The sequence below is a fragment of the Thunnus thynnus genome, chromosome 3 (assembly GCF_963924715.1).
Source record: "Thunnus thynnus chromosome 3, fThuThy2.1, whole genome shotgun sequence".
In the NCBI taxonomy this organism is placed as follows: Eukaryota; Metazoa; Chordata; class Actinopteri; order Scombriformes; family Scombridae; genus Thunnus; species Thunnus thynnus.
In genome coordinates this window covers 15,804,183-15,830,636 of record NC_089519.1, presented here as the reverse complement: position 1 = coordinate 15,830,636, position 26,454 = coordinate 15,804,183, and the positions used below count along the sequence as shown (strand labels likewise).

Genomic DNA, 26,454 nt, shown 5'->3' with positions numbered 1-26,454 from the left:
AAGAATTTACTCAACAACTTTAAAAATTCAGTCATTCCCAGTGTTCCTACTGTGGTTTATTTAACAGTTTTATCTGCTGTCTGGATGAAAAAATGTAACTTAGAGTTTTAAAACACCAGCATTGAAGTGGAAGAAAACTGGGAGGAAACCTTGGACTTAGGGTTGTGTGTGACAACAGACACCATATATTGGGTGCTGAGCATAACTGTGTTGTTGATGAAAATAATTAGAGAAATTGATTATCCTTTTATTGGATACGCATAGTTGTCTATGTGACAATGACAGTGATGATGCTGTCATTAGGATCTGATCTGTTGGCATGTTTGTGTGAGTGGCGTGTTAGGACTCAGGGACATTCTTGTGGCACTGTTATATAGGCTTAATAACAGCAAACTCGTAGCTCTTTACTGTCCCCATACCATCTGGCATTGGTGAGCCCTGCTACTGGTTGCTGTCTCATGAAGAAATATAGACAGATTATAGATAGATACATAGATTGCAAAAGAGTCAGTGCACGAGAGAGGAAAGGGGTCCCCATGACCCCACTGCTACAAATCATAGACAGCTTTACGAGAAGCAGCCGCTCTGGCCTGTCCTACTCAGACATTCTGGGATGTCAGTCATGAGACAGATAATATAGCAAGCACCTCACCTGACACACAGCGAGGGAGGGAAGTAAGACAAGTACTGAAGTGTGTAGAGGAAGGCTGAGAAACACCCTGGACAGGTCACAGGACAAACACACAGGGAAACAATCACCTCCACACCTGTGACTTCCAATTACATTTAATAGTTGCAGAGTTAACTCTGTGTTGTCTTAAAGTGTATTCAAATGCATTACATGAAAATTATAAGCTGCCACATCTCTCACTTCCTGCATACTGTCGGATTTTTGCTGCATAGCAAAAATGAGCAATTTCCAGTTCTAACATAATTTCCAACCAATATCCAATAGGCCAGCAGAACACATATCATATATCATATCACATCATGAAAAGAACACCTGTAAGAAATCTGTGTCTCAACCCTAAGCACACTGTGAGACATTTTGAGCAGTTTTTTTTTTTTTGCAAGAACATGAATTACTTTTTGTAGAAAAATGATCACCACACGATTTAATTTGAGCATACAAGAAAATAATTTATTTGCATGTTTGCTTTTGTCCACTTTTTCTTCTGTGCTCAGAATGTCCCATCTCTCACTGAGAATTGAGCCACAAATATAATTCCATACATCCATACATTTCTTGAGGGATGCTATGAATCATGGATTTGGGTTTACCACTCACCACCATCTATGTAGTAGTTTGGAGCTCAGCTTCCATGGCTTGTAGGGCTTGTCAGTTTGCCAAACAGCATCTGAAACCCCCCTCCCTACACCTTTCTGCCATCAAAATTGCAATCAAAATTCTCTTTGGGGAGAGATTTTTCTAAAAGTTTGCACCATTATCCCCATTTGTACAGTTCATCATATCTTTCCCCTCCCTATGACAGCAGGCTTTTCACCTTGCCTTTGAGTGTGGCCAGTCGTAGCGGTTATTAAAACCGCCTTTACACGTGGTCAAACAACATCTCGTACACTGTTATTTGTTGAGCTTTCAAAGCGTATTGAAAACACTTCACCTTTTCCTGAGTCAACTGATGTTGTTTAATGTGGGATACATGCTTGGTAGATTTGAGATATAGGGCAGGGGGGTTGAATTTCATTTAATCCTCTTTGGCAGCACGATAAGCTTCTCTGGTTTATAGACAAACATCCTGTAAACAGACACTTGTTGTGCTTTACCTAAATCTAATCCTGAATCTATCTGTAACACTAAAACCAATTTTCAAACCTAAAATTAGCCTTGACTTTTGCTCTGAAGCAAACCATATTTAACACTAAACCCATGCTAGTAGTTGAAGAATTGAGGACTGGCAAAAAACACAAGGTCTAAGACCTGAGCTGGCTCTCACTGTGATGATGAATGACAAACACACACATACCAACTTTTACAACCCTTCCTCTCTACATTTGCTGTTTAGATGACCTCATGGCCTTGGTCATTCAGAAGAGTGCCTGCAGTAAAATGGTCTATAAATCTTGAAGACACAATTAGACAATAACGCAGGGTCTTTGACACAATTTGACCTTCAGAGGTGAAAGAATATGACAAGTATTTGGAAGGTCATCGTTTCGGCATCCAGTGCTCATGTGTTTCATAAATTTGTTCTAGTTGCGATGACGCTTAAAATAGTTGTTCTAGACTGACACCACACACCACCTGTCCCTATAAAGTAATGTCACTGCAGCTGCTACAGAGAGTGTGACATCAACATTAAAAAAATGAAATGTTTGTGAAGCATATACAGTATAGCGGAGACATTGACAGGGGGGTTTAGGTTAATTAAGTTGTTACTCAAGAATTACAAGTTCAAATCATTTGGCTGCAGATGAAGTTTGGGGAGTATAGACTTGCAAATATCTCCTTCTCTAATACCATAGACATGCCCTTGAGCCAGGCATTGTCTGGTTGATCATTCTCTTAAACCCTTTTCTAATTTCCCTGTTCCTTTAAAGGTGCAGTGTGTAGAATTTAGTGGCATCTAGACTTGGAATATAATATTCATAAGTATGTTTTAATTAGTGTATAATCACCTGAAAATAAGAATCTTTGTGTTATCGTTACCCTAGAATGAGCCCTCTATATCTACATAGGGAACAAGTTGTCTTCCACAGAGCCTGCCATGTTTCTACAGCAGCCCAGAATGGACAAACCAAATACTGGCTCTAGAGATGCAATCTGCAACCTCACTGCTAGATGCCACTATACCCCACACACTGTTCTTTTAAATGGTCTCAAAATCCTTTGTAAGTGAAAAGAAACATAACTGTGTTACAGAGTGGACTACAATGGTCTGTATGTTTTTGTAGTTCAAGAAGACCAACATGGTGCTGGCTCTTCTCTAGAGAAATAATTTAGCTGATTGAGTCACCTCAATTTCAGTAGATTCTCCCAGGTCAACTTTGGTGAATATCATATATATATTTTGAGTTGATCAACTTGTTCTGAATCAGGACGTCCAGTATGGAGCAAGGTGTTAGTAAGCAGGCTATACCAGTTATTTCAATATGTCAGATGCATTTAATTGACTCTTCATGTCTTATACTGCTCATCTCATTTTGTGTAGAAAACAAAAATGAGACATTGTGGTATAACAAGCAGCCAACCTACAGTTTGGATATATTTACTGACCATTGACAGCTGGCTTTACATTAGCCCAAGTGACTGCATGAAGTTCTGTCCTCTCAGTGAAGCTGCATTTTTCACATCCTCCATCTCTGAACTAAACCAGTTGATTCCTGAATGTAATCTTACCAGGGGATAATGTTAGCCAGCCAGCTAAGAAGACACAATATGTAAATAAGACTTTGGAGTTACAGGGAATCGCATTTCTCATCCTATCATGTCCCTACACTAAGTTAGCATGTACTGGACCACTGAACACACTGAGACCAAACTAATAACCTTCATAAGACTACTGGTAAGACGGCAAATAAGTAGACACAAATTGTCAAAGTGACAAAACTATTTGCTTAAATATATGATGACATTTGGTAAACAGTTAACATTTCAACATTCATGTAAACATAGCAGCATTCATTGTCCTTATACACACATTCACCTGTTGAGCAAACATAACACATAAAATACAAAGAAAGGAAATATGTATGCTTACTGTAGTAATCATACATTAGGCATTACTTTAATGTCTGACATTAATTACACAAACGCAATGACAACATCACTGCTGACTATAGTTAATGCAGATCAATTTGATGCTAGAAACTCTGATTAACTTTAGCTAACATTGGATGCACCGGCTGCACTGCCTGCTTGTTACAGAAGGGAGGAAAACATACTTTATTCCATTCTTAAGTGTCATATTATCGTTAGCTTGTAGCTTGTGGAGGATAAAGATGCACACATTTTTGACAACTTTATAACTAACTTAAACAACTTGAACTTCTTGTTTCCAGAATCATTTGCAAAGAGTGTTTCCAAGTCCATGTGTTCAGTCCCTTTATGTACCAGTTTATTTTTTAACAGCTGTCTTTGTCTTGCATATTTGAGACAATGAAACAAGACGTGATCCACAGTTTCCATATGATTACAGCTACCACAAGTTCCAATTAGATGCTTCCCAATGAGGTGCAGAGATGAATTTAGTTTTGTGTGTCCCAGTCTTATTCTGCTGATCAGGCATTCATGTCTCTTGTTTTTCCCCTGTGGCTTTCCCCCTCAAACCTCTTGCTGATCAGGCATTCATGTCTCCTGTTTTTCCCCTGCAGCCTTCCCCCTCCAACCTCTTGTTGAATCCAATGTAAATGCCTTCCTTTAGTATCCCCGTCCCATAGCTTTTGCCACTGTGTCTTAATCCTGCTCCATATAAAAGCTTTTGCCTCTCTCTTGCTTACTGCTATTGCAACTTCTACTTGGTTTCTATCTAATCCTTTCTTGGCAAGGTGGTCCACAACCTCATTTCCCCTGATGTCCACATGCGCTGGTTGCCATACAAACTGTACATCAATTCCTAATTTACAAATTCTATGTAAAGATTGCATAATGTCATAAAGGATATCCTGTTTGCATCTTGAGGAGGTATGCTTGACTAACCAGGGCTGCACTTGAGTCTGAGCAAAGCAGTATACGCAAAGGTTTGACTTCCTCTATCCACTGCAGGGCTAACAAGATTGCCATCATTTCAACTGTATAAACAGATATATGGTCTGTACTTCTCTTGCTCACCTTGAATTTTGACTCTGGGACATAAAATGCACTACTTGTTTTCCTAGTATCTGGATTTTTTTTACCTATCTATAAATATCTGTACATATTGCCTGTATCCTTCATGTAATACAGTGTTCACATAAGCCTTCATATTAAATGCTTTTTTACTTGAATGAACATGATTCAAAATTTAGAAATCAATAGATGGTTGAGGCAGTGGTCATGGTGGGATAGCTGGCTTTAAAACAGTTTGATTAATAGCCCAATAATTGATTTCCAATTCCTTAGTTATATCTGATATGACAGTGCTAAAACTCTCCTTTTTGATTTTGCTACTTTCCCAAAAACTATTCACAACCTTTTTAGTGGAGTGTAAATCTTTATGACTTTGAAGAATTGCCCAATATTTGGCCATTAATTGTTGATTAATGAGATTCCCCACATTTGAGATGAGTTTTCAATTTCATTGATAGCTTCCTGAACTTTTTTTAACAACATACTTTGCACTTCTTCCTGTTTTCCAAATTTCCCCATTGTCTGCAAAAAATGATTTTCCAATATCTGGACTGACATGCTTATATATATCATTTATTATTATTGAAAATAATAGAGAACTAATAACACCATTGTCCACCACAGAGTACCATTGTCAATAATGTAAATATTTCTCCGAAAAAGAATTCCCACCCTGAACCCAAATAGACCTGCCAAATAAAAAATCCCTTATCCAGTTATACATTTTGCCACCTAACCCATATTATCTAATTTTGTTAAAAGACCTTCCTTCCACATCATGTTATATGCCTTCTCTATATCCAAGAAAACAGCTACTACCCCTTCTTTATTCTCTTGAGCTTTCCTAATGTCAGCTTCCAGACAAATTAATGGGTCCATAGTACTACGCCCTCTTCTAAATCCACTCTGACATGGTGTAAATAAATCATTTTTCTCTATATGATATGTTAATCTCTCTGTTATCATCTTCTCCATGGTCTGCAAATATGTGGCAGGTAGGGTCTTTTCTGGGTTTTTTGATTAGAATAATAACTGTTTCTTTCCACACTACTGGAAGCTTGCCTTCCTTGCAGACCTTATTATACAGTTCTAGTAGTCTTTCCAATGCAAAGTCACTTAGATTAGCCAACATACGATAGCATATACTGTCTTTACCAGGAACCGTCCTTTTACATTTACTCAGTGCCTTTCTGAGCTTGTAAATAGTGAATGGTACATATATAGTACTCTGAGTAGCATTTCTTTTCTCATACACATTAGGAAATTTATTTAGCGTTTGCTTTCTCCTGACCTTATCTGCATCTGATAAATTATCTGAACTGTGGACTCTAACAAGTTCTTGGCCAAAATTTCTGCCTTCTCCATATTCTCACATGCAATTTCTCTTTCTTTCTGTAACTCAGGTAGATGTTTATACTGTCTTATTGTCCTCATCCATTTTATCATTCCCCAAACTTTATCTAATGGTGTTGTTCTTCCGATACTTAAACAAAATCCTCTCCAGTATGATCTTTTTCTCCTTTGATCGTTTTTCTAACAACTGCTTGAGACTTTTTATACTCTAATCAATTCTGCATTGAATGACTCTTTAATTCTATTAAACTTCCTGTTTTGTTGCTTAATTACTTCTTAGCACTCTTTATTCCACCATGGCACCATTTTAACTCTCTTTTTACTCATACAATTTCCAATAGTTTGCGATGCTCCCTTTATTATGGCTTCAACAATATTTTCATTTATATCATCTACTTGCCCTGACATAACTACCTCACTAAACTATATGTGACCCCATCTAGTTGAATGATATTGTTTATATTAAATCTGATTGCTATTGGATAGTGGTCACTGTAATATTATCATTGAGTACCTCTCAAGCACTAACACCAGCCAACTCACTAGACACCAAAGTAAAGTCAATAGCTGATTCAGTTCCATTGATGAAATTAACCCTTGTGCCTTGCCCATTATTCAAACACACCAATCCTTTTGATTCCATTAACTCCTCTATAACCTGTCCATTATAGTCTGTTTTCTTTCCTCTCCATAATGTATTGTGGCCATTGAAGTCACTGTACCAAAGTACCTTATTTTTGTGTTCAAGTCTCTCCAGTTCCTCAATCCTGAGTCTACTACATAGATTATACAGATTTATAATAACTATCTTTCTTTTATTTACCCAAATTTCAGCAGCTACTATCTCTAATTCAGTGTTATGGTTAATTAATATCCTTCCATAAGATATTCTTTCTTTATCAAAAATTGCACATCCCTCTCCCTGAACACCATCTCTATCTTGTCTTATTATATCACACCCTCTAATATTAAAATTCAAATGAGGTTTCATCCAGGTCTCTTGGATGTGGATAACTTCTGGTTTACAGTTTAATTGCTGTATATATTTCTATAACTCTTGACCATTCACAATAAGGCTTCTGGCATTCCACTGAAGAATAAAGAAAACTATGATATTAATCACTACACTGTGACAATCCATCATTGGGAATAGGGAGTAACATCTCATCAATATTTCTACAGTCAGATCTTTTATGCATAAATATTCATCAGCTGCATCAACTATGGTCTTCAGTCTAGAATTTTTCTTTGTTTGTTGCATGGAGGTGTTGACAACCTTTCTAATGAATGCTACAAAGTTAAACTTATCCACTATCTGGGTGTTTTCTTTAACTGTACACTTATGTGAACACTTCATGGGACTTGGATTATGCACCTGTGGTAGTCTAGAGAAGTCACTTGTAGAGTCTGTGTTTGGGGTGAATAGATGTGGTTTCATTGTCAGATTTTGTGAAATTTTCCTAGCAGCCTCAGTTTTGCACTTTATGTCTTTGAATTTCCTTTGCTCTTTTTTGAACTTCACAACCTTGATAAGCAGAATTATGCTCTCCACCACAGTTACAACATTTCAATTTAACATCAGCTGCACAACCACCATATTCATGCTCACTAGCATATTTGGCACTCCTTGGTTTTGACTTGCACTGATCTACCACGTGTCCAATCCTTTGACATTTAAAACATCGTAGTGACTTAGGAACATATTCTCTGACTGGAAAACTCATGCACCCGATCATCACTTTCTCAACCATGTTTTCCTCAAACTGAAGGAGAACAGACAATTTTTCACAACTATTTTACCCCGATATGATTGGAAGGCTTTTCACTACCATTACGTTACCCCCTTAGATTTCTTTCCTGAGGTCTTCCACACTGATTGCTAAAGGGACTCCACTAATTACTCGATGTGACTTGTGGACTTTTGACTCAAACTTCAGTGTCTTCATCTTCAATATCATTCCTTGTTGGACACCATTTACTGCTTCTATTAACATCTTTCCTTTTCTCAAAAACCTTGCTTGCTTAATCAGACCAATTTCTTGATGGATAGCCTTTGTAAGTTTCAATGGATGCAAGTTGTTACTGGAATGTTCTCCAAACTCCACGATTACTTTCCATCTTTCATTCCTATTTCCCGTCTTTGCTTTTTTCAAATCATTGTAGATTTCTGACTCACTGTTACTGGATTGTGAATTATTCTTCCTTGAATTCTTAGGTCTTACAACAGTCCATTCTCTTTGATCTTCAATGCCTCCTATTCACTCACCTTTGTTTCACAATTTTCAAAATTTAACGCTCTGGGACTCAAAGATGCCATTCTCCTCTCTCCTCCTCTGTGGTTCGTTTCTCTTGCTATGTCCCAGGCTTCTTCTTCTGCTGCTCTTGAAGAAACTTGTTGCATGACAGTATCCATACCATAGACTGTACAAAAATATGGACGTAGTTACTGTGACGTCACCCGTTGGTTTCTGAAGAGCGGTTTTGAAGCTCAAAGTGAGCCGCTCCGGCCATCGCCATCTTGGCAGTGCGTGATGTTGCCTAACTCCCAGCCAATCAAAAATGGGCAAAGAGGCGGGCCGAATAGCTGAAACAAGCCACCTAGCGGCTGGCGGACCTGTCATTCAAAGCAGGCATGTCCTTCATTATGCATAACTTTACGGCTTAATAAAATTTAAACGGGTGAGTTATAAAAAAATTCACCCCCCATACAGTAGTCATGAAAGGGGAAATTAGCTATAGAGACCAAAACTGTTTTTTGTACAAGGCTGTAAACATGTTTATTTCTGCTGTAAAGTTGGGCATTTTAACATGGGGATCTATGGGGAATGACTCGCTTTTGGAGCCAGCCTCAAGTGGTCATTCAAAGAACTGCAGTTTTTGGCTTGGCTTCATTTTACAGCCCCAGAGGTTGCCACTCCATACCTGCTTTGGATCGGATGTGCGATGACAATAATAGTCCCCCTTGGAACCTTAGTTCCATGCTGCTGCCTCACGGTAATTGCAAACACCATTAACACTAATGTATACTAATATAAATTCTCTATCAGCTACACTCGGAAACAAGATATGAAGTACTGAGAATATTGTTGTGTCATGCTGGTTGTAGCAGGAATAACAGGAATAAACATTTATTTATTTATAAAAAAAAAGAAAAATCTAGAAAAAGGGCACTTGCTCTCTTGAGCCCTGTTTACACCTGGTATTAACATGCGTCTCGGATGATCTCATCACAAGTGGACAACTTTAAGTATGTCTGTTTACACCTGGCATTAACATGCATCTCAACATGTGTCCTGAGTGACCACTTGTGATCAGATCTCACTTCCCCGCTCTATATGCAAATAAACACGGACATCACTTCCGTTTTCAAAGACCAAAGTTGTTCGTTATTCGTCCAACGCTTTTTTCAACTTGTTTGATAAAAAGGATTAATATTCAGGATATATATAAATATTCAGCGTCGAGAGAGAGAGACAGAGAGAGAGAGATGCAGCAATCTCCCCACAGCTGCGTGTGCATTTACGTGCAAGACACAGCAGAATAATTTCATTGATTATTTATGTCACCGACACGCCGACAGGGTCGGTCAGGATCTAATGTCAATTAATTTTCTGAGTTCTTCTACACAGCCAATAGGTCATCTGTTACACACACAGTCCGTTTCATACAGTGAAACTATTTGGAGTAAAGCAGTCGTCCTCCTGATAAATCCTGAGCTCCATTATGTCGAGCAGCAAAGCAAAGCTAAAAACTGTTGTGATTTGACAGGACAGAAGAAACTATCCAGCTACGTTTAGCTTCTGAAATATTTTTTTAGACAGACAAGCGAAAAATGAATGGTTTAATTTCTATTCTAATTGTCGATTTGAAGAGGGAAACCGGTTAGGGCAACGAGAAAAACAGGATAAAACGAGAGATGGATTATGCTTTTAATTCACATGAAAAACAAAATAATTTATTTATCCTGTTACCAGTCAAGTTGATCAGCTTTGAACAGGGGGTCCTGTGCCTAGTCTGGCGGAAAATAGAGGACGTCAGTTGAGTAGGCGGTCCTTCAATGAGGCCCAGGACGCATTGCGTTTACACTACTAAAAGAATGTGGCCACATGTGGCCCAGACCACCTCCGAATGTGGTCTGAGTGATCGGATCTCAATACATCCTCAATGTGTCTTGGGTGTGTTTACACCTGTATTTAGAGCTGTCCACTTGTGATCGGATCACCCGAGACTGATGTTAATACCAGGTGTAAACAGGGCCTTGGAGGCCAAAGGGAAGGTGCTCAAGCCCCCTTTGAGGTCTATCTATGCATGTGCCTGCAACAGACAGTAAGTATAGAGCAGAAAAGAGAACCAATTTTAATATGATAAAAGGATGACTATGTATGTCTCATGTATGTTTATAGTATTATGTTCCTTTCTCTTGTTCCAGCAAAGTCAAAATAGTCTGAAATAAGGCCTCCCATTAATACATAAAGAGATGACTATTCTTCCTATGTTTATTTCTAACAAACTGAAACCATAAATGGTCATTAATCATAGCCCCCTAGCCTCTCCACTTTATCACCTTACCTTTCAGTTTCTCTTCTAGGCCTCCCCCGAAACTCCTCTAGCTCTCTGTTCACCCTCCTTCCCACTGTTCTTTTCCTTCAACCTGTTTCTGCTCCTTTGCCTGCAGAGAGATACCTAACCAGTGATATTGCAGTAGGTCTGTCCTGACAGTATGTTGATCCTCTTAAGCCCGCACTCGATCTAGCCAATCTAATAAAGTCATTCATATGACTCAGGACGGGAATGTTGTCTGGGTGTAGAAACAAGTATCAAGTTGAGTAATCCACGGCATGTGGTCCATCCTGAACAGGATTAAATATGTCCAAGTAATTGAAATGTCAGTGGTTTAAGTCTGGAGCCTGAATGCATTAAACACATTAGAGTCATTCCTCGTCACTCCTTGTCACTGTAAATTGGACTAATTGGGTTAGATTCAGAAAGAAATTAAATCAAACACAAAAAATGCATGTGTCACCCTTTGTATAGCTTAATTTACAGTACCACCTTGCAACTCACACTTGCTTTTGTGTGTACGTGTCTGTGTGTGCATGTGTGAGGGCCATGGACAGACTAGGAAGATATTACCATAGCATATCAGAATATGAATACTATCTCTTTCTCTCTCTTTCTCTCTCTCTCTCTGTCACACACACACACCACACACACCACACACGCACAGCACACAGCACAGCACAGTGGATAGTTGCTAATAAAGTTGAACCCCTGACATTCAGGTTAAGAGTGCAAACTCATAGCAGAAGCAGATGACCACATAACAGCCCTTTGATTACATTCTGTTCTCTCCATCTCCTCTTTCTTTCTTATATAACATGCACATTACATAATTACCCTTTAGACAGATATTTTGGTATATTTTACTTTTGTCTGATTGCCAACATAAATTTTCATATGTTTCAAATGTCTTTGTGCATGGTCATATTACATAAGTGGCTCACCGAAATACATCCGTGGATCCTTGTGAAACAGATTGTGCTGGACGCTTGGTGATGTAGTGACTACTCTCAGGTGCTTGCAGGTAGCTAGCAAGCTCAGATGCTAACTAACCTGGGGCTGTGTCTGAAATCACTCGCTATGCACCATAGTGTGTACTACATTCAGGGCACAAAATTAGCACCAGCCATTAGCCAAATGCTGGTAAAATATGGAAGTGGCTGGTAGACTTGTTTCACTCACCAGCCAAAAAATGAGGTTATCTATTGAGTGGCCGGTAAAATATGAACATTCACTATCCATTTGGCCGGTGGACAAAAAAGGTAATTTTGCACCCTGACTACATTTACCCTGCACCCTTTTATTTGAGTGTCCAAATACTGAGTGTGTAAATGTATTCACTATGTAGTTCCCTCACAATGGAACAAAAAAAGTAGTGATGATGCTCCACTCATAACAATCCCAGAATGCAATGCTCCACATTTTATAGATGTGGAAATTACTGTACTCTACGGCTGATGATGCAAAATGATTTTGATTAGTGAGTGTCTGAAATCTTGATTTGTTGCTCACTATTGTGTAAACTATTTGACGTCTATATAGGTAGTAGTGAATGAGTGAATAAGGGAGTGGTTTAGGACCATGGACTGTATGAAATATGGACACAGTCACCATGACGTTTCTGAAGAGCGGTTTGGAAGCTCAAATTGCCATCTTGGCGTTGACTAACTCCGCCTCATTACCAGACAATCCAAAATAGGCAAAGAGGTGGGCCGAATGGCTGAAACAAGCCACCTAGCAGCTGGCGGACCTGTCACTCAAAGCAGGCATGTCCTTCATTATGCATAACTTTACGGCTTAATAAAATTTAAATGGGTGAGTTATAAAAAAATTCACTCCATGTACAGTTGTCATGAAAGGAGAAATTAGCTTTAGAGACCAAAACTGCTTTTTGTACCAGGCTGTAAACCTGTTTATTTCTGCTGTAAAGTTGGGCATTTTAACACGGGGGTCCATGGGGACTAACTCGCTTTTGGAGGCAGCCTCAAGTGGCCATTCAAGGAACTGCAGTTTTTGGCACTTCAGCATTGGCTTCATTTTTCAGCCCCTAAGGTTGCTGCTTATTTAGCACACAGCCAGGGACATACTGGCACTAGCCAGCCACAATAGCTCAACTAGCTAACTGGCTTGCTAATTCTCTATTTTGGACTCCCCAGCACAGCCTATCATTAAATGCAATACCATGGATGTATTATTAGAACTGGATAAAGTGCAGCCAGTCAGCCTTGTTGGCAATATTTGCCCGAGTGGCCAAGCATGGTAGTGCAAGAAAAAAATCTACAAACTCCTAAAAAGCATTTTCGCCATAGACCACCACTTTAAAAGAGACATTTGTAAAATTGTTGACAGGTCATTGTCAGGTCAACTGCAAACAAGCTTAATTATTACTCTTAAAAATGAATTTATCTAAATTATTGCACGTTTATGATTTTTCTTGTTTGTTTTGGTTTTGTAGCTAGAGAAACTATTCTTATGTGTGAAATCTTCCCAATGTAGTCTATCTGCAGTGGATTTCACAACATGGAAGCAAACCAATAAGCCAGGAAATTTTTTTGGCTTATGCACAGGGTGAGCAGTTTTCATTCAAATGGACCATCTTAGCGTCCAGTTCTTGTAATACATCCATGGTCAGTTCACCAAAGCACCACATGGATTTACCATACCTCCATGAACAACAAATCCACTGCTTGTGCCAATTTCATTGAAATTAATATATTTTTATTCATTTTTTGTTGTCATATATGTTGGTCTAACTCAGCCCAGTTTTCTAACTAAAGACATCAAAATCATATATTCTTCTTGCTTACTGGAGATGAGAAGAACATTTTCCTTCTTCAAAATGCTTTCATTTCAGAGCTACCTTCTCTTTTTCACTTTGCTTTCCCCATTCAACCTTTTCCAGCTCTTTCTTTATCCTTCCCCTGACCCCAATATAAACAGACACAAATACACATCATTTCTGCATCCCTCCACCTCATTTTGTCACCTTGTTTTCTCTTTGCCCTCACTGCAGTTAATCAGTCTCCCTTTGCTGGCTTATGATGGCAATGACAGGGTACTAGCATCCACAAAGGTTATTTGTGTGTGTTTGTGTGTGTGTGTGTGTGTGTGTGTGTGTGTGTGTGTGTACAAGTACAGACCAAACAGAAATGTTCAGAACAGTTTCCCAGTCAAGACACTTACAGCCGATATACAATACTGTGTAATAATCACAGGGATTTTCCTTCAGTGGCTAATGATTTCATTGGTCTAGAAGGAGTGCTATTTATACTTAGGTCCTCTGACAAGATCTTAACAGCATTCACAAGTGTGCTTTGTAAATGCCTTTAGGCTGTGTGGCTGTTGACATTTCCTCTTAAAACATTCTAAATCGGTCTGTGCTGATTTTATCTACCCAACCATTCGACCCATTTATTCCAACTGTTTTTGTTGTGGTGTGCAGTTTAACAAGTACTTTGTATTAGAACGGCCACCTGACAAATAAGTCTCCCCCTCTTAAAATTTTTTAAAAACTACAATAATCCTTTTCCAGAAATTATATCCTTGTTAGAGGCATGAAATAATTTATCTAAATCTTGTATGAACATGCAATTCTTTGTTTTCTTTAGATAAGGTGGCTGATTTTGTACTGCTGCGATATGGGTGCTGAATACATTAAAACACCAAGATTTCTAAACTGACCTTTAGTCTTTATAGCCCTGGAATCAAGCAGTAAATTTGAATCTGTTCTCCTTGTTGCCAAATAGTTACCTCCGTCATGTCTTTATTTGATTACAGGAAATGTTATCACTTGCTTGTATACTTGCTCTGAGTATTGTCGCAAAGTTTAGGGGAACATGCAGTGAAAGACATAATTAATCTGAGTGTCATATGGTCCTTGTGTCTTACCACAATTTGCCCCCTATCTTGGCTCAACAAATAATCATGACATAAGTTCTGAGAGAGGGGAAATTTATGTTGTCATTAAGAAGGAGGAGAGTTTAGGGAGTTCAATTTATGACTGACAAATGTTTCTCTCACCTCCTCCATCACACTAGTTGAAAGAAGAGACAAATGCTTCATGCAAGAGGGTGCTTTAACAGGTGTAAAACTGTGTGTGTACTGTGGTAATGATATAGTACTGGATTAGTGATGGGTTTGAGTGTCCCATAATAACCTACAGAATATGCTGCTTTAAAACATCATTTTTGGAGGAAACACTCAATATTTACTCAATATATACAGTAAAAGACAGTGATTATTAACTTCTCATTTTGGTACCACTTTCTTAAAAAGGCACCCTTTATCTTTAAGCATTAATTAATGGTTAATAAACCCTTTACTAGTGCTTTGTAAATAATTTATACGCCATTAATAAGCTTAAATTTTGGGTGGCCAGGTTGTGAAAAATCCCTTCTTTCTATATAAACCATTAATTAAGCCACGAATTAATGCTTATAAAGTAGTACTCTTACTTCTAATGAATTTATCCCCTGAACAAGTGGGACATATTCACAGTAGGGGCGCTGGAGGTGTGAGGGCCAAAAGTGTGTGTGCGTGTGTGTTTGTGTCGTGTGTGTTTGTCGTGTGTGTGTGTGTGTGTGTGTGTGTGTGTTTAGGCCTCTTCATACTTTCCGTGTTCTGTGTCCATAGACTTGCACGTCGACCACAGACACACACACATGGTTCCATTCATACTTTCGGGGATCCGTGGACACAGACGCATTCCACATGTGTGCACTAGTTTCCAGAGTTGTGCAGTGTTTTTCTGATCAGCCACTAAACTCAATAATCTGTTACAACAACCAGATTTGCTGGATCATATTTCATTGTCTCACTGGCACTTTAAACAACAAGCCTGACAGCTCTGGTGAAGCTCAGGATTCATCCATACGGGCTGCTTAATTACACACAATTCCACTGGATAAACCTGGAATTTGTGTGTAACAGCTGACCTTTTCATATTCAATCAATGGTGTAGATGGGTAGCAGAACACAGAACATTAATTACCGTCAGATCCTGTCCAGTATTAATGAAGTTTATTTTATTTTAATTTTATGTATTAGTTTATTTGTCAGGGACAATGAAAAAAACATTGTAACAGATTAAAATAACATGAGACAGATGTATTGCATATCGGATTTTTAGCCAAGGCTAATTTTCGACCCTGTCCCTGGTAGGCTGCTCTACATAAAATAGTCATAACATATCATTACCAGAAGATACCACTGCTGTGCCACTTGCTTAAATGTGCACATCACCCTCTCAATTTAAAGACACACTTCGTTTCAGCTGCTGCGTGATGCTGCAAGTATTTGATAAAGTCCAAGGAAAGAATCTGATGCACAGCAGCTGTGGAAAAACAGAACATCAGAACTGATGTTTCTGCAACATCTTGGATTACATTCAGTGACACCTGAACGACATTAATGTAAAATTAAGACAGTAATCTCATTTCAGACCTACCTGAGTCACATTAATAGTTGTAGCTTATTTTTATTTATTTTTATGGACATTCTGTTATAGATTCAAAATACTAGAGAAGTAAAAGAAGCAAAATGTACGAAAGTTGGTTTGTGATTGTGGAGAGCTCTGCTAATTAAAAGACACGCAATTTGAGGCTTTTGTGCTCTCTGCAGTTTTCATTACGGACCGATCTCTGTGCTGACGTGGAGGAAAGCATGAAACACTGGAAACTGCTCTGCTCACTGTAAACAGTAAATGAACTTCCTGTAATACATCCATGGCCTGTATGCATCTTCTTATGTGCAGCACCATATTTCTCCCCTTCCCCTGTTGCTCCATGTTAGGGGCATTTGAGGGGATACAGTGATTCACGACTTAAAAAGAATGTGGGAGAAGGGTAGAGTAGGGGGGTGAAAGGCCCTTTGTGCTTCACAGTCATATTGTTCCATTGACTGTCATCCAAACATTATTTAAAATATAGAGGAGAACCATACCCTTACTTTTGGTGACATATTTATTTAATACAATGAACCTAGCCCACCACTAGGAGTATTTTAAAATATAATTTGTGCTGTTTTTGTTCAATAGTTGATAATGCTTTTATTCTAAAAGACTCGCAGCGAAAGTGTTTATTGTTGTTACAAGTACATTCCAGACTCATTCAACCATGGATGTATTATAAGAGCTGGATACCAGACAGAAAATGGCGCCCATTCAGTCCGATAAGAATTGCTTGGCTGGCGCATAAAACATCGTTTGAAACCCTAAGCAGAGTAGTTTCAGTGCTGTGCCCCACATGAAAACCAGACTGAAACTTATCAAAGATTACATTGCTGTCCAGGACCTGTATAAGTTTACACACTACTTTCTCCAAGACCTTGGAAATAAAAGGAAGTTTGGACATCGGTCTGTAGTTATTGGGCAGAAATGGGTCAAGGCTTGGCTTTTTGAAGAGTGGCTAAACAATTGCATGCTTAAAATAATCAGATACACAGCTAGAGTTAAGAGAGCTATTTACAATCGAAAGTAAAAATGGTCCTAAAGAACTTATCTTTAAAAAGAGAGGTTGGAACAATATCAAGAGAGTTAGAAGAGGGGCACATTTGGGAGCCAATGGCTGTGAGATCTTCCAATGATATTGGGCTAAACTGGCTCAATAATGAAGCATGAGCTTGACAGTCTACTCCAGTGGTACAAGAAGGCAATATTTTTGACCTTATATCAGAGGCCTTGTCTACAAAAAAAGATAAAAACATTTCACAGTCAGTATTTGAAAGGACAGGTACAGATGGAGGGGCAGGGTTCACTAATCTATTGATAGTGATAAATAAAGCTCTGGGATTGTTTTTGCAATTGCAATCAATTCATTAGATTAGAAAAATATGCAGTTCTCACCTCTTTCACTTTCTAACTGAAAGAACTACTATGAAAGTAGTTCTTTCATGTGAATAAAATGAACCTCAAGTTTAGTGTTTTTCCACCTCCACTCAGCCTTTCTGCACTCTCTTTTAAGACAGTGTATGTCGTCATTCATCCAAGGGGATGAGTTAACTACGCCTAGTTTTGTTTGGAGCAGTAACATCTAGGGTAGACAAACAGAGGTTATTAGAGGAGCAGACTAAATCATTAGTCTGAGCAGGCAAAGCCATATCCTTACTTTGATCTGCAAACACAGAGGCAAATTTGTCTGCAGAATGGCTGTTGAGAGTGCGAGAGCGGGTTGTGCGTTTGATGGATTGGGTGTCAGCATTGAAGACAATATTAAAAATAATACGTTTGTGGTTGGACACAAAACAGTCATCCATGCATATGGTATTCAGATTCAGACCCAAGGTAAAAACCAAATCAAGAGTGTGACCATGATTGTGGGTTGGCCCTGATACATGTTGCATTAAATTTAAAAACTGAGTCATGCTTAAGAATTCAGACTTATCTGATGCTTCATCAACATGAATATTGAAGTCACCGACTATCAGAACTTTGGCAAGTTTAACAACCACAGAAGATGAAAACTCAGCAAATTCAGTTAGGAAGCCATTATTTGGGCCAGGTGGGCGGTAAATCAATACACAGCAAAAAGGATTAGTCGGGCCAATCCTGAACATATATGCCTCAAAAGCGTTGAACTCACCTATGCCCACAGAATGGCAGATAAACTATTTGGAAAAAACAGCAGCTAGGCCTCCTCCTCGACCGGACATCCTGGGTGCACTAACAAAGTCAGTCCATGGGGCACAGTCCAGTCAAGGCCATATTGTCACCACATTTCATCTAGGTCTCAGCAATAAACAAAAAGTTCAGATCATGAGATACAAAAAAGTCCCTTAGGATAAAAGTTTTATTACACACCAACCTGGCGTTGATTAACGCCATCTTAATTGGAGTGGATTGCAGTGAAGATTTATGATTGCAGGTGATCTGGATCAGGTTGCTACCATTTACTGTAGATTTATGAACAGGGATACATTTCTTTGGCCTGAAGTTTGTGATAACTGGAATCAGTGAGCCAGGATCTGAAGAGGGGGGATGGGTGGGTGATCAGTTCAATGGTAAGAAATATAGGTAGGTCAAGGAAAGCAGAGATAATTTTTTAACAGAATAAGGCTAGGTCATTCTAACTCAAACAGCACACTCAGTATGATGGGAAAGCATCCAACGGGTTTATGTGAGCAGTGCCAGGCTGAGACTATGACACATGCAACCATAGATTGTACTAAGTATGGGAGACAAGGTAGACAATATATGACGGAAGAACTTAGGAAGACGAGTTCAGGAGCTCAGCATTGAAACTTAATAAACCTGCCAAATGGATCGAGCAGTATAGTTTTCTTTGCGTTTATTTGACAGACAGGATAAATGGGTAGGATTTAATGTCTGGTCCACACTCCGAAGCAGAAGGTGGCGGTAATGCGCATAATACCCCGGGTATCAACCGCCGTTAAAAACAAAAAAGAAGAAGAAATTTATTGTTGTTGCTAATGGCGGAACCACAGGCGTAGTTTGATAGTCGTGGCTGTGGGCTTTAAAGGAATTACGACTTTCCGGTAACAACAAAGACATCGGCTCATTGTGAAAGGTATTTATGGAAAGTGTTATGGATACAGAACGTTACGAGCGTCCATTAAATGTAACTGTTGATATACTTTCTTCATGGGAGTTAATGTTAGCCTGCTAGCTAATCAAAAACCCAAAATGGCTGGTATGTGTAACGTTAGCGTTTGGCCTAACGTTATGTATGCTGGCTTTATTTCCCGGTTTGCATAAGGATTAAAAAACAAATGTAGGACTTACTCTATAATAATATTGGCTATTGTGTATATGTGCATGTGAGTTATGGATTCTGTAGACACCAAACCTGCATTTAGTCTGTGGTGAGTGCTGTAAGCCAAATTTCAATACATCACGAGTTCGTTTCCAGGCATAAACGCAGCTCGAAACCGAATAACATTTGAATATTTGCACGGTAGGATAGCTATCTGAGTTGTCCCAGAATACTTTAATAATTACGAGTAAAACACAATGCAATTGCAGAGTGAAAATAGGCAATGCTTTCTATTTGAAATAATGCTGGCGGCTGACAGAAAACAATGAATTAATGTCGAAGGCAATCAGTGAGAGAAAGCTGTCTGACCATGTGAATTAGTTATTTTAGCAATTCAATATCATTTGTAAGGTCCTGGCTCCAGGGGTAAAGATGGCGCCGACCGTAAGCAGCAACTATGGGGTTCAAACCATATATTGTATGTATATGTGTGTTTGTGTGTGTGTGTGTGTGTGTGTGTGTGTATGTATATATATGTGTATACATATATATATATATATATATATATATATATATATATATATATATATATATATATATATATGTGTGTGTGTGTGTGTGTATATATATACTAGTAAGTATGTGTGTGTTTTTATACCCTGCCTTTATTGGACAGTGACAATTTAGAGGTGGCAGGAAACAAGGGGAGAAAGAGTTGGGGAACAAAAGATGGTAGGTAACAAAGGTCCGCTCCTGGAATTGGACAGTGGATGCTGCAGTTACCTGGCATGCATCTTAACTAGGGGTGTAACGGTCCACAAAATTCGCGGTTTTTGTACCTCAGTTTTGGGGCTCATGGTTCAGTACGATTTCGGTACAGCAGATAAAAAGAAAGGCAGAAAATAACATTTTGGTCTTTTTTTTTGAAAAATGTAAACATTCAACAGTAGCTCATTGGCCAAAACTGTTACTGAAACAGTTAGTTGCTGCAGTGGAAACTGTTACTGAAGCAGTTTAGTAGTGCCACAGTGGAAACTATTACTGACACCTTTCTGTTTCTTGCAGGAAGTCAGAATTTATGATGATGTGATATGATTTATGTTCTAACTGTATATTAAGCAGTTGAAACTAGTTCCACCACCAACAATAGCTTGCTGCTTACACATTGATGCTTCAGTATTATTAATCTAATGATGTTATATATAATAATGTCTAACCAATGCTCATACTTCTTAACTAAAATTTACTCTCACAGAACCGGTTCTTATGCTGTCTGAGCTGGCTAGTATATATCCATAAGCATGTTGCAGCTAAGTGGTGCACTGGCAAAATGTTCCAGGTGGAACTTGCACTCTAGAATTATTGTTCTGTATGTCTGAGTAAGTGGATTATTAAACTATTTTGACAATAATTGTTTGGGTCACACAGCATACTGAACCGAGGAAAGTCTCATACCAAACCTGACATCCTATACCAAACAGTTCAGGTCGAATACAACTGTTACACCCCTAGTCTTAACCAATAGGCCACCGGGGTGTGCCACTCTGTGGTTCAAACCGTCTCCAATGTAAACCAACTGGTGATGTCACACCTCGCTATGTCCATCTTTATATACAGTCTATGCTAATACCAAATGTTGCACCAAAAATCACATTTTTGAACTTTAAACCTGGCATGTGCCAGTGGCATAAAGTTTACATGCAATGCTGTAAATCTTCCTGTTGGCTTAGCCAGACCTTTAATACACATGTCTGTCGTTGAGAAAGTCTAGGTGGATGCTATAGTTGTATTTATTCAACAAAAAATAAGTAAATAAAAAGCACTGTGAATAGTCAGCACTATAATAACAACATGAAATGATGATAGTCACTGACCAAAACTTAGTGCAATTGTATAAGTTTGTTCAGTGCAACTGCTTTCTTCTTTAGGTCTTGCAAAATGTTTTTCGTATTGAACAGGCCCTTATGCCGTTCAGATGAAGAGGATGTTCAGTTAATGCTCACCATTGTATTATTTGTGTTTTACTGAAAAGTACACTATGGTTTGCGACTTGTGTGTTAGTTTTTAACCTATTCCAGAACATGGTAAGTATGATGTATAATTTCTATACACAGCAATGATCTAATGTTACCTACTGGGAAAAAATTAACTATGTGCTCTCTAGAATTGCCTTGTTCTGCTGTGAATATTTTGGCAAAGAGGCTTATGCCATGTTTGGACAAGGAACTCTGTGTTGTAATGTTGAACATGCATAGTAGGCTAGCAAGTGTTGCTTTTGCACCGTAATTATATATTTTTCTTTTTCTATCAGGCCCAGAGGTTTGGGTTTCTGTGTAGTGTCCCCATAGGTGAAAAACATATTTGCTGTTTGGGTTTCTCATGTTTTTCATTGATTCAATGTTGCATAATGTTGCTTTGCTTTCCCATCCTGAAAGAAAAGCATGGTGAGCACAATTGACTTCAGGAAGGAGCTCTCGAAGCTGAACACATTTATCTTTTCTTTGACAAATTTTTGAGGAAAGAAACCACAAGGAAAATGAGGACTAAGCCAACTTATTAAAAAAGAGCATGGGAAAAAGGACATCATCTGAAAGCTCCTTTTGAAATAAAAAATTAAAGCCTGTTCATCTGTAATAGTATATTTCTGCTTTCCACCTCACAGCCTCGCTGTGCACACAGACAGTAATTTGCACCTTGCTCCTGCCCTTCGTTTGGAACCCAGTGCAACATTCTCCATCGCCAACAGCACCAGAGGAACCCATTTCATATTTGGACCTGTGGCTGGTGTTGCTGCAGCGACAGCTCTCCGATTGGCTCAGATTGAGACTCAGGCACAAATTGCTCTCCAGCAACTTGCCACTCTAGCAACCATAACTGTAAACAACCAGAGTCCCAACAACAACGGGTTGACAGCAGCGTTACCCCCTCACCTGGCCCTCCTGAATCTTCTCAATAGACAGCGGGATTCAGCTGTTGGGTTTAACGTGGACAGAAACACCAAAACCTACAGAACCACACAACCGTATCTGTCTGCTACCATGTACCACCACCACTCTCAGCAACAGGGGGCACAGCCCTTCTCTAATGGGCCCAGGCCTCCTCATCATCAGCCACCTCCAAATCAGCACCAGAATCGCCCTTCATCTGATATGCTGTCACAAACGATGGGCTTCCAGTTTCCTCGTCCCACCCAGCTCCCTGATGAGCTAGAGTCGGCTCTGGCTATCCGGGGTGCGAGGGACATGGACCACCGCCTCATTGACCACATGAATCGACCAAGCCAACACCAGAACCAAGGCTCAGGTTCTGGGATCAGTCAACAAGGAAGTTACGGCTCTAACCCAGTGACACTTACCTCTGATAATCAGGCTGGCCACCAGCAAGGAGTAGACTGGTCAAACTACCAACCTCCAACTAAACTTTTTGCCAGTCCTCCACCAGGTACCAGCAACCAGTCCCAACGACACCAGGGGCCTCAACAGCAACCCCAGAGCAGCCATGCTGGAACAAGCATCCCAGGCTGGGCTGCCCCTCCAAGCGACTCGCCGTCGTCCCAAGCCCGGCACCCCCATGGTGTTGGTGGGGATGGTCAGGGTTTGTACACACCAGAGAGTGCAGGAAGTATCTTGGCTAGCTTTGGACTTTCAAATGAGGATTTAGAAGTGCTGAGTCACTACCCTGATGATCAGCTAACCCCAGATACTTTACCATTCATCCTCCGTGACATCCAGATCAACAAGTCAGGCAACCAGAAAACTGTGGCTTCCTCGTCATTCTCACGCAGCATGCATGATATGCTGCTGCCTCCTTCCCGCTCTTCGCCATTGGCACGTTCACGTTCCCCAGAAGTGCCCAGCCTTCTTACTGTTACACAGACAGCAGGAAAAGTCATTGACTATGGTCATGCCAGTCGGTCAAAGGAGGAGAATAGTACCAGAGAGACGTTCAAAAGAGAGCCGCTCTCTAGTGAAAGGACAGTTAAAATGTACCCATCCTCATCAGCTCCAAAAGCAGAGAAAGCTGAAAGGCGGCAGGTTCATTTAGAACATGCGGAATCAGGCAAGCACGGAGACCGGGACTATCGCAGGACGAGCAGCGACCATCGCAAGAGCAATCGCTCACCTGTTAGAGAATTTCCACCGTCTTCCAAATCTCGTAATCTAGACAGAGACTACAGGCGTGAAGGACCCAAACCAAGGCCCTCATCTGAAACCAGGAGTGACGCTTCCTCGAGACGGTCTCTCTCCTCTTCGTCTGGCACAAAACCACACAGTAGTGGCAAGAAGTTACCTACCCCCACCATGATAAGTGATTTCTCAGCTGTGTCTCCAAAGGTGTATCCCCATACCTGCTCCCTGTGCCACATACAGTGTGATCAGGAAAAGGTGAGTGCCAATATGTTGAATTTTAGCTTCTTTTCTTCACTAGGCAGTTGTCAAGACGTGTGCTCACGTGAGCTCTTCTCACTGAAATAAGTGGGAACAGTTTTTGATTTGGCTAGCTTTTAGCCAGCAAAACCCATTGTTTTTAATGATAAATCTATACTATATTAACATGCTTTATTTTTTCTTTGAAAAAATCAGGCCAGATATTTGTTCCCTACATTGTGATGCAGTACTGCTAATTACTGTGAAGATGCTAGCTATAAAAAATCCCCTTCAAATGTGTATCTAGTTTTTAGTGGACAATGATTCCATTGTTACATTAAGAACAAATATGACATTGGGTGTGGTTTATTTTACTGACAGGTGTCTTAGTCTGTCACCACAAACGGCAGGACTTCCTCAGCTCCACCAAGGCTTTCTCGTCTCTGTCCAAATTAGGACATTCTTACATAGAGATGGTGAGCAGGAATACCAATACCAGAACAAGATTTTCCTTCACAGAAATTTGTGGGTGATGTCACAAAGACTACTGCCACTTTTTTCTACAGTCAAAAGACAACTGTCTGGTGAAGTGCAATAAGACTTGATTTGAAACTGTAACAGTGTGCCGATAAGGGCTCAGCCACACTGAGATGAAATATAGCTTTCTAACTTTGATAAAGCTGAAAAATTAAAAGATCTTAACTTTGGAACTACTTTTTCCAACTAAAGGTTGTATGTACAAATCTTATAATACAACAACTAAGAGTTGAATGCAGAGAAAAAGGTGCTAAGAAGTGTTGAATTGCTCGCTAAATAAATAAGATGAGGCAAACCTAAATTCGTTCAACATCCATGTGACAATGTTTGTTTGAGTACCAGAACTGCTTCAAGTACCCATGAAATGTAACTCTTTTTTTATTTTTTATTTCTGGAAAACACTGTTTATTTAACTCATCCAGTACTAGTTGGTGTAAGTAAAAAAAAACTAGCCACTAGCACATCACAAAACATTCCTGGTCCACCACCCTTTTCATCAAATACAACTGCTGTTTTCTTCCCAACTGATTCTCTATTGGTTCTTTTTTGGTAATGACTTGTCCCAATATATAGTTCAATCAAGAAATGCATCAGATTGGCAGTGAGACGATGTTTCATATGGCATTTTGTGGAAGTAAAGTTTAAGAATTCAGTTATCAAGGACAGTTTAATTTACTATTACAGTAAACCTGAACATTTGTGTTTTAGTTGCATAATTACATATGGATTAATGGATACAGATGATTCTACAGGATAACCAACAATGATTCCTTGTGTTTGAGCAGACTAAATATACAGTCAGTAGAGTTAGACTTGTTCGTTCCTCTAGAGAGAGTGAATTAAAAAAGATGGTACAAACTGACTAGCTGAATTTTCAAGTGACAATAATTACTGTAGAATAAACTGTTCTCTGAGAAAACTCAATGGTGAAGTTGGTCGTTTTCTCAAAAGGTGTCATTGACTTGGACCTAGGAGTAACTAAGTTTTTAATGGTTTGTATTCTGCTTTATGTAGTAACAGTAATTACATAGTTGTGGGTGTGACTCTCTTCATTATTCAAGTATGCCAATTGTGGGTTTTTTTTAAAAAGATCCAGTATATTTGGGAAAAAAAATAATTTGTTAACCGGCCATGTCTTTCATCTTACATTTTCTTACTAGAAGATTCATATTTGTCCATACTGTAACATAAAAACTGCAACAAAGGTTTCCCCAAATTTACAGAAATGTCATTAGCAAAAGGAGGTTTGCAGCTTCATGAATAAGTAATCCCTTGCATGTTGTTATCTAGCAGAATGTGAAATGATCTTTGTCAAAAGGGACTATGTAAGATAAGGTTTTTAGGTATCCAACTCTTGGTTTGTCTGAATTAAGATGGTTAAATATGTTGATCATAGGAAACTTGTTTTCTTTTGCGTATTATAGTCTAGACAGCAAATAGTGGTGTTCATAAATGATTAGTCTTCTTCAGGCCTTGGAACATGACTTAGGAAGGTAACTGTATGGCATTTTGAACAAGAAAACTAAAGTCAATTTTTTATTTGTTTGTCCGTTTGTTTCTGCCAGTAATGTATAGAGCATTAATGGTTAAGATTGATAATTATACTGAAGGTAGTGGAAAGTAGAAAGGGTACAGAACTTATCTACCAAGGACACAGATGATCTGATACTCAAGAACTCAAGTCATTGGACCTCATTCACAAAGAGTGCATATGCACAAATCTGTGCTTAAACAGTGCACACAAATGTTTTAAGCACAAATCCAGGATTCACCAGTATGTTCTTATTTATTCTTACTCTGCAAAAAAATTAAGAACTGCTTTAGACCATGCTTACACAGAAATCATAAACATCCCACAGTCTTAAAAAAATGACATGGTCAACATTTATTCAATGTAAACAGTATATTAGAATCACAATTATTTAAAAAGGATTGGGACTAAATATATAACATTTAAAAGTGGAATTTCTAATAATACACAATTTATTTACTAATTATAAGAATAATAGCTAAGACATTGTAATCCATGAATCATGTAATGAATGCAATGTAATGAAATTATTAATATATTAAAATTGTCCTGTTCTCACTTTTAGATCACAATAGCTTATATATCAGAATTTCCGTATTGCAATGTGTCACT

The 26,454-nt window shown here is 39.0% G+C and overlaps 1 protein-coding gene across 1 annotated transcript in view; it reads left to right on the top strand.

The window, feature by feature from the left end:
• LOC137179638 (zinc finger protein 638-like) overlaps window positions 1–26,454 on the top strand; it is a 45,639-nt gene that overhangs the window by 6,918 nt on the left and 12,267 nt on the right. The window contains exon 2 of the mRNA XM_067584467.1: window positions 22,070–23,792. Within this exon, the coding sequence (XP_067440568.1) occupies window positions 22,070–23,792 (1,723 nt within the window). The remainder of the gene's footprint in view (window positions 1–22,069; window positions 23,793–26,454) is intronic.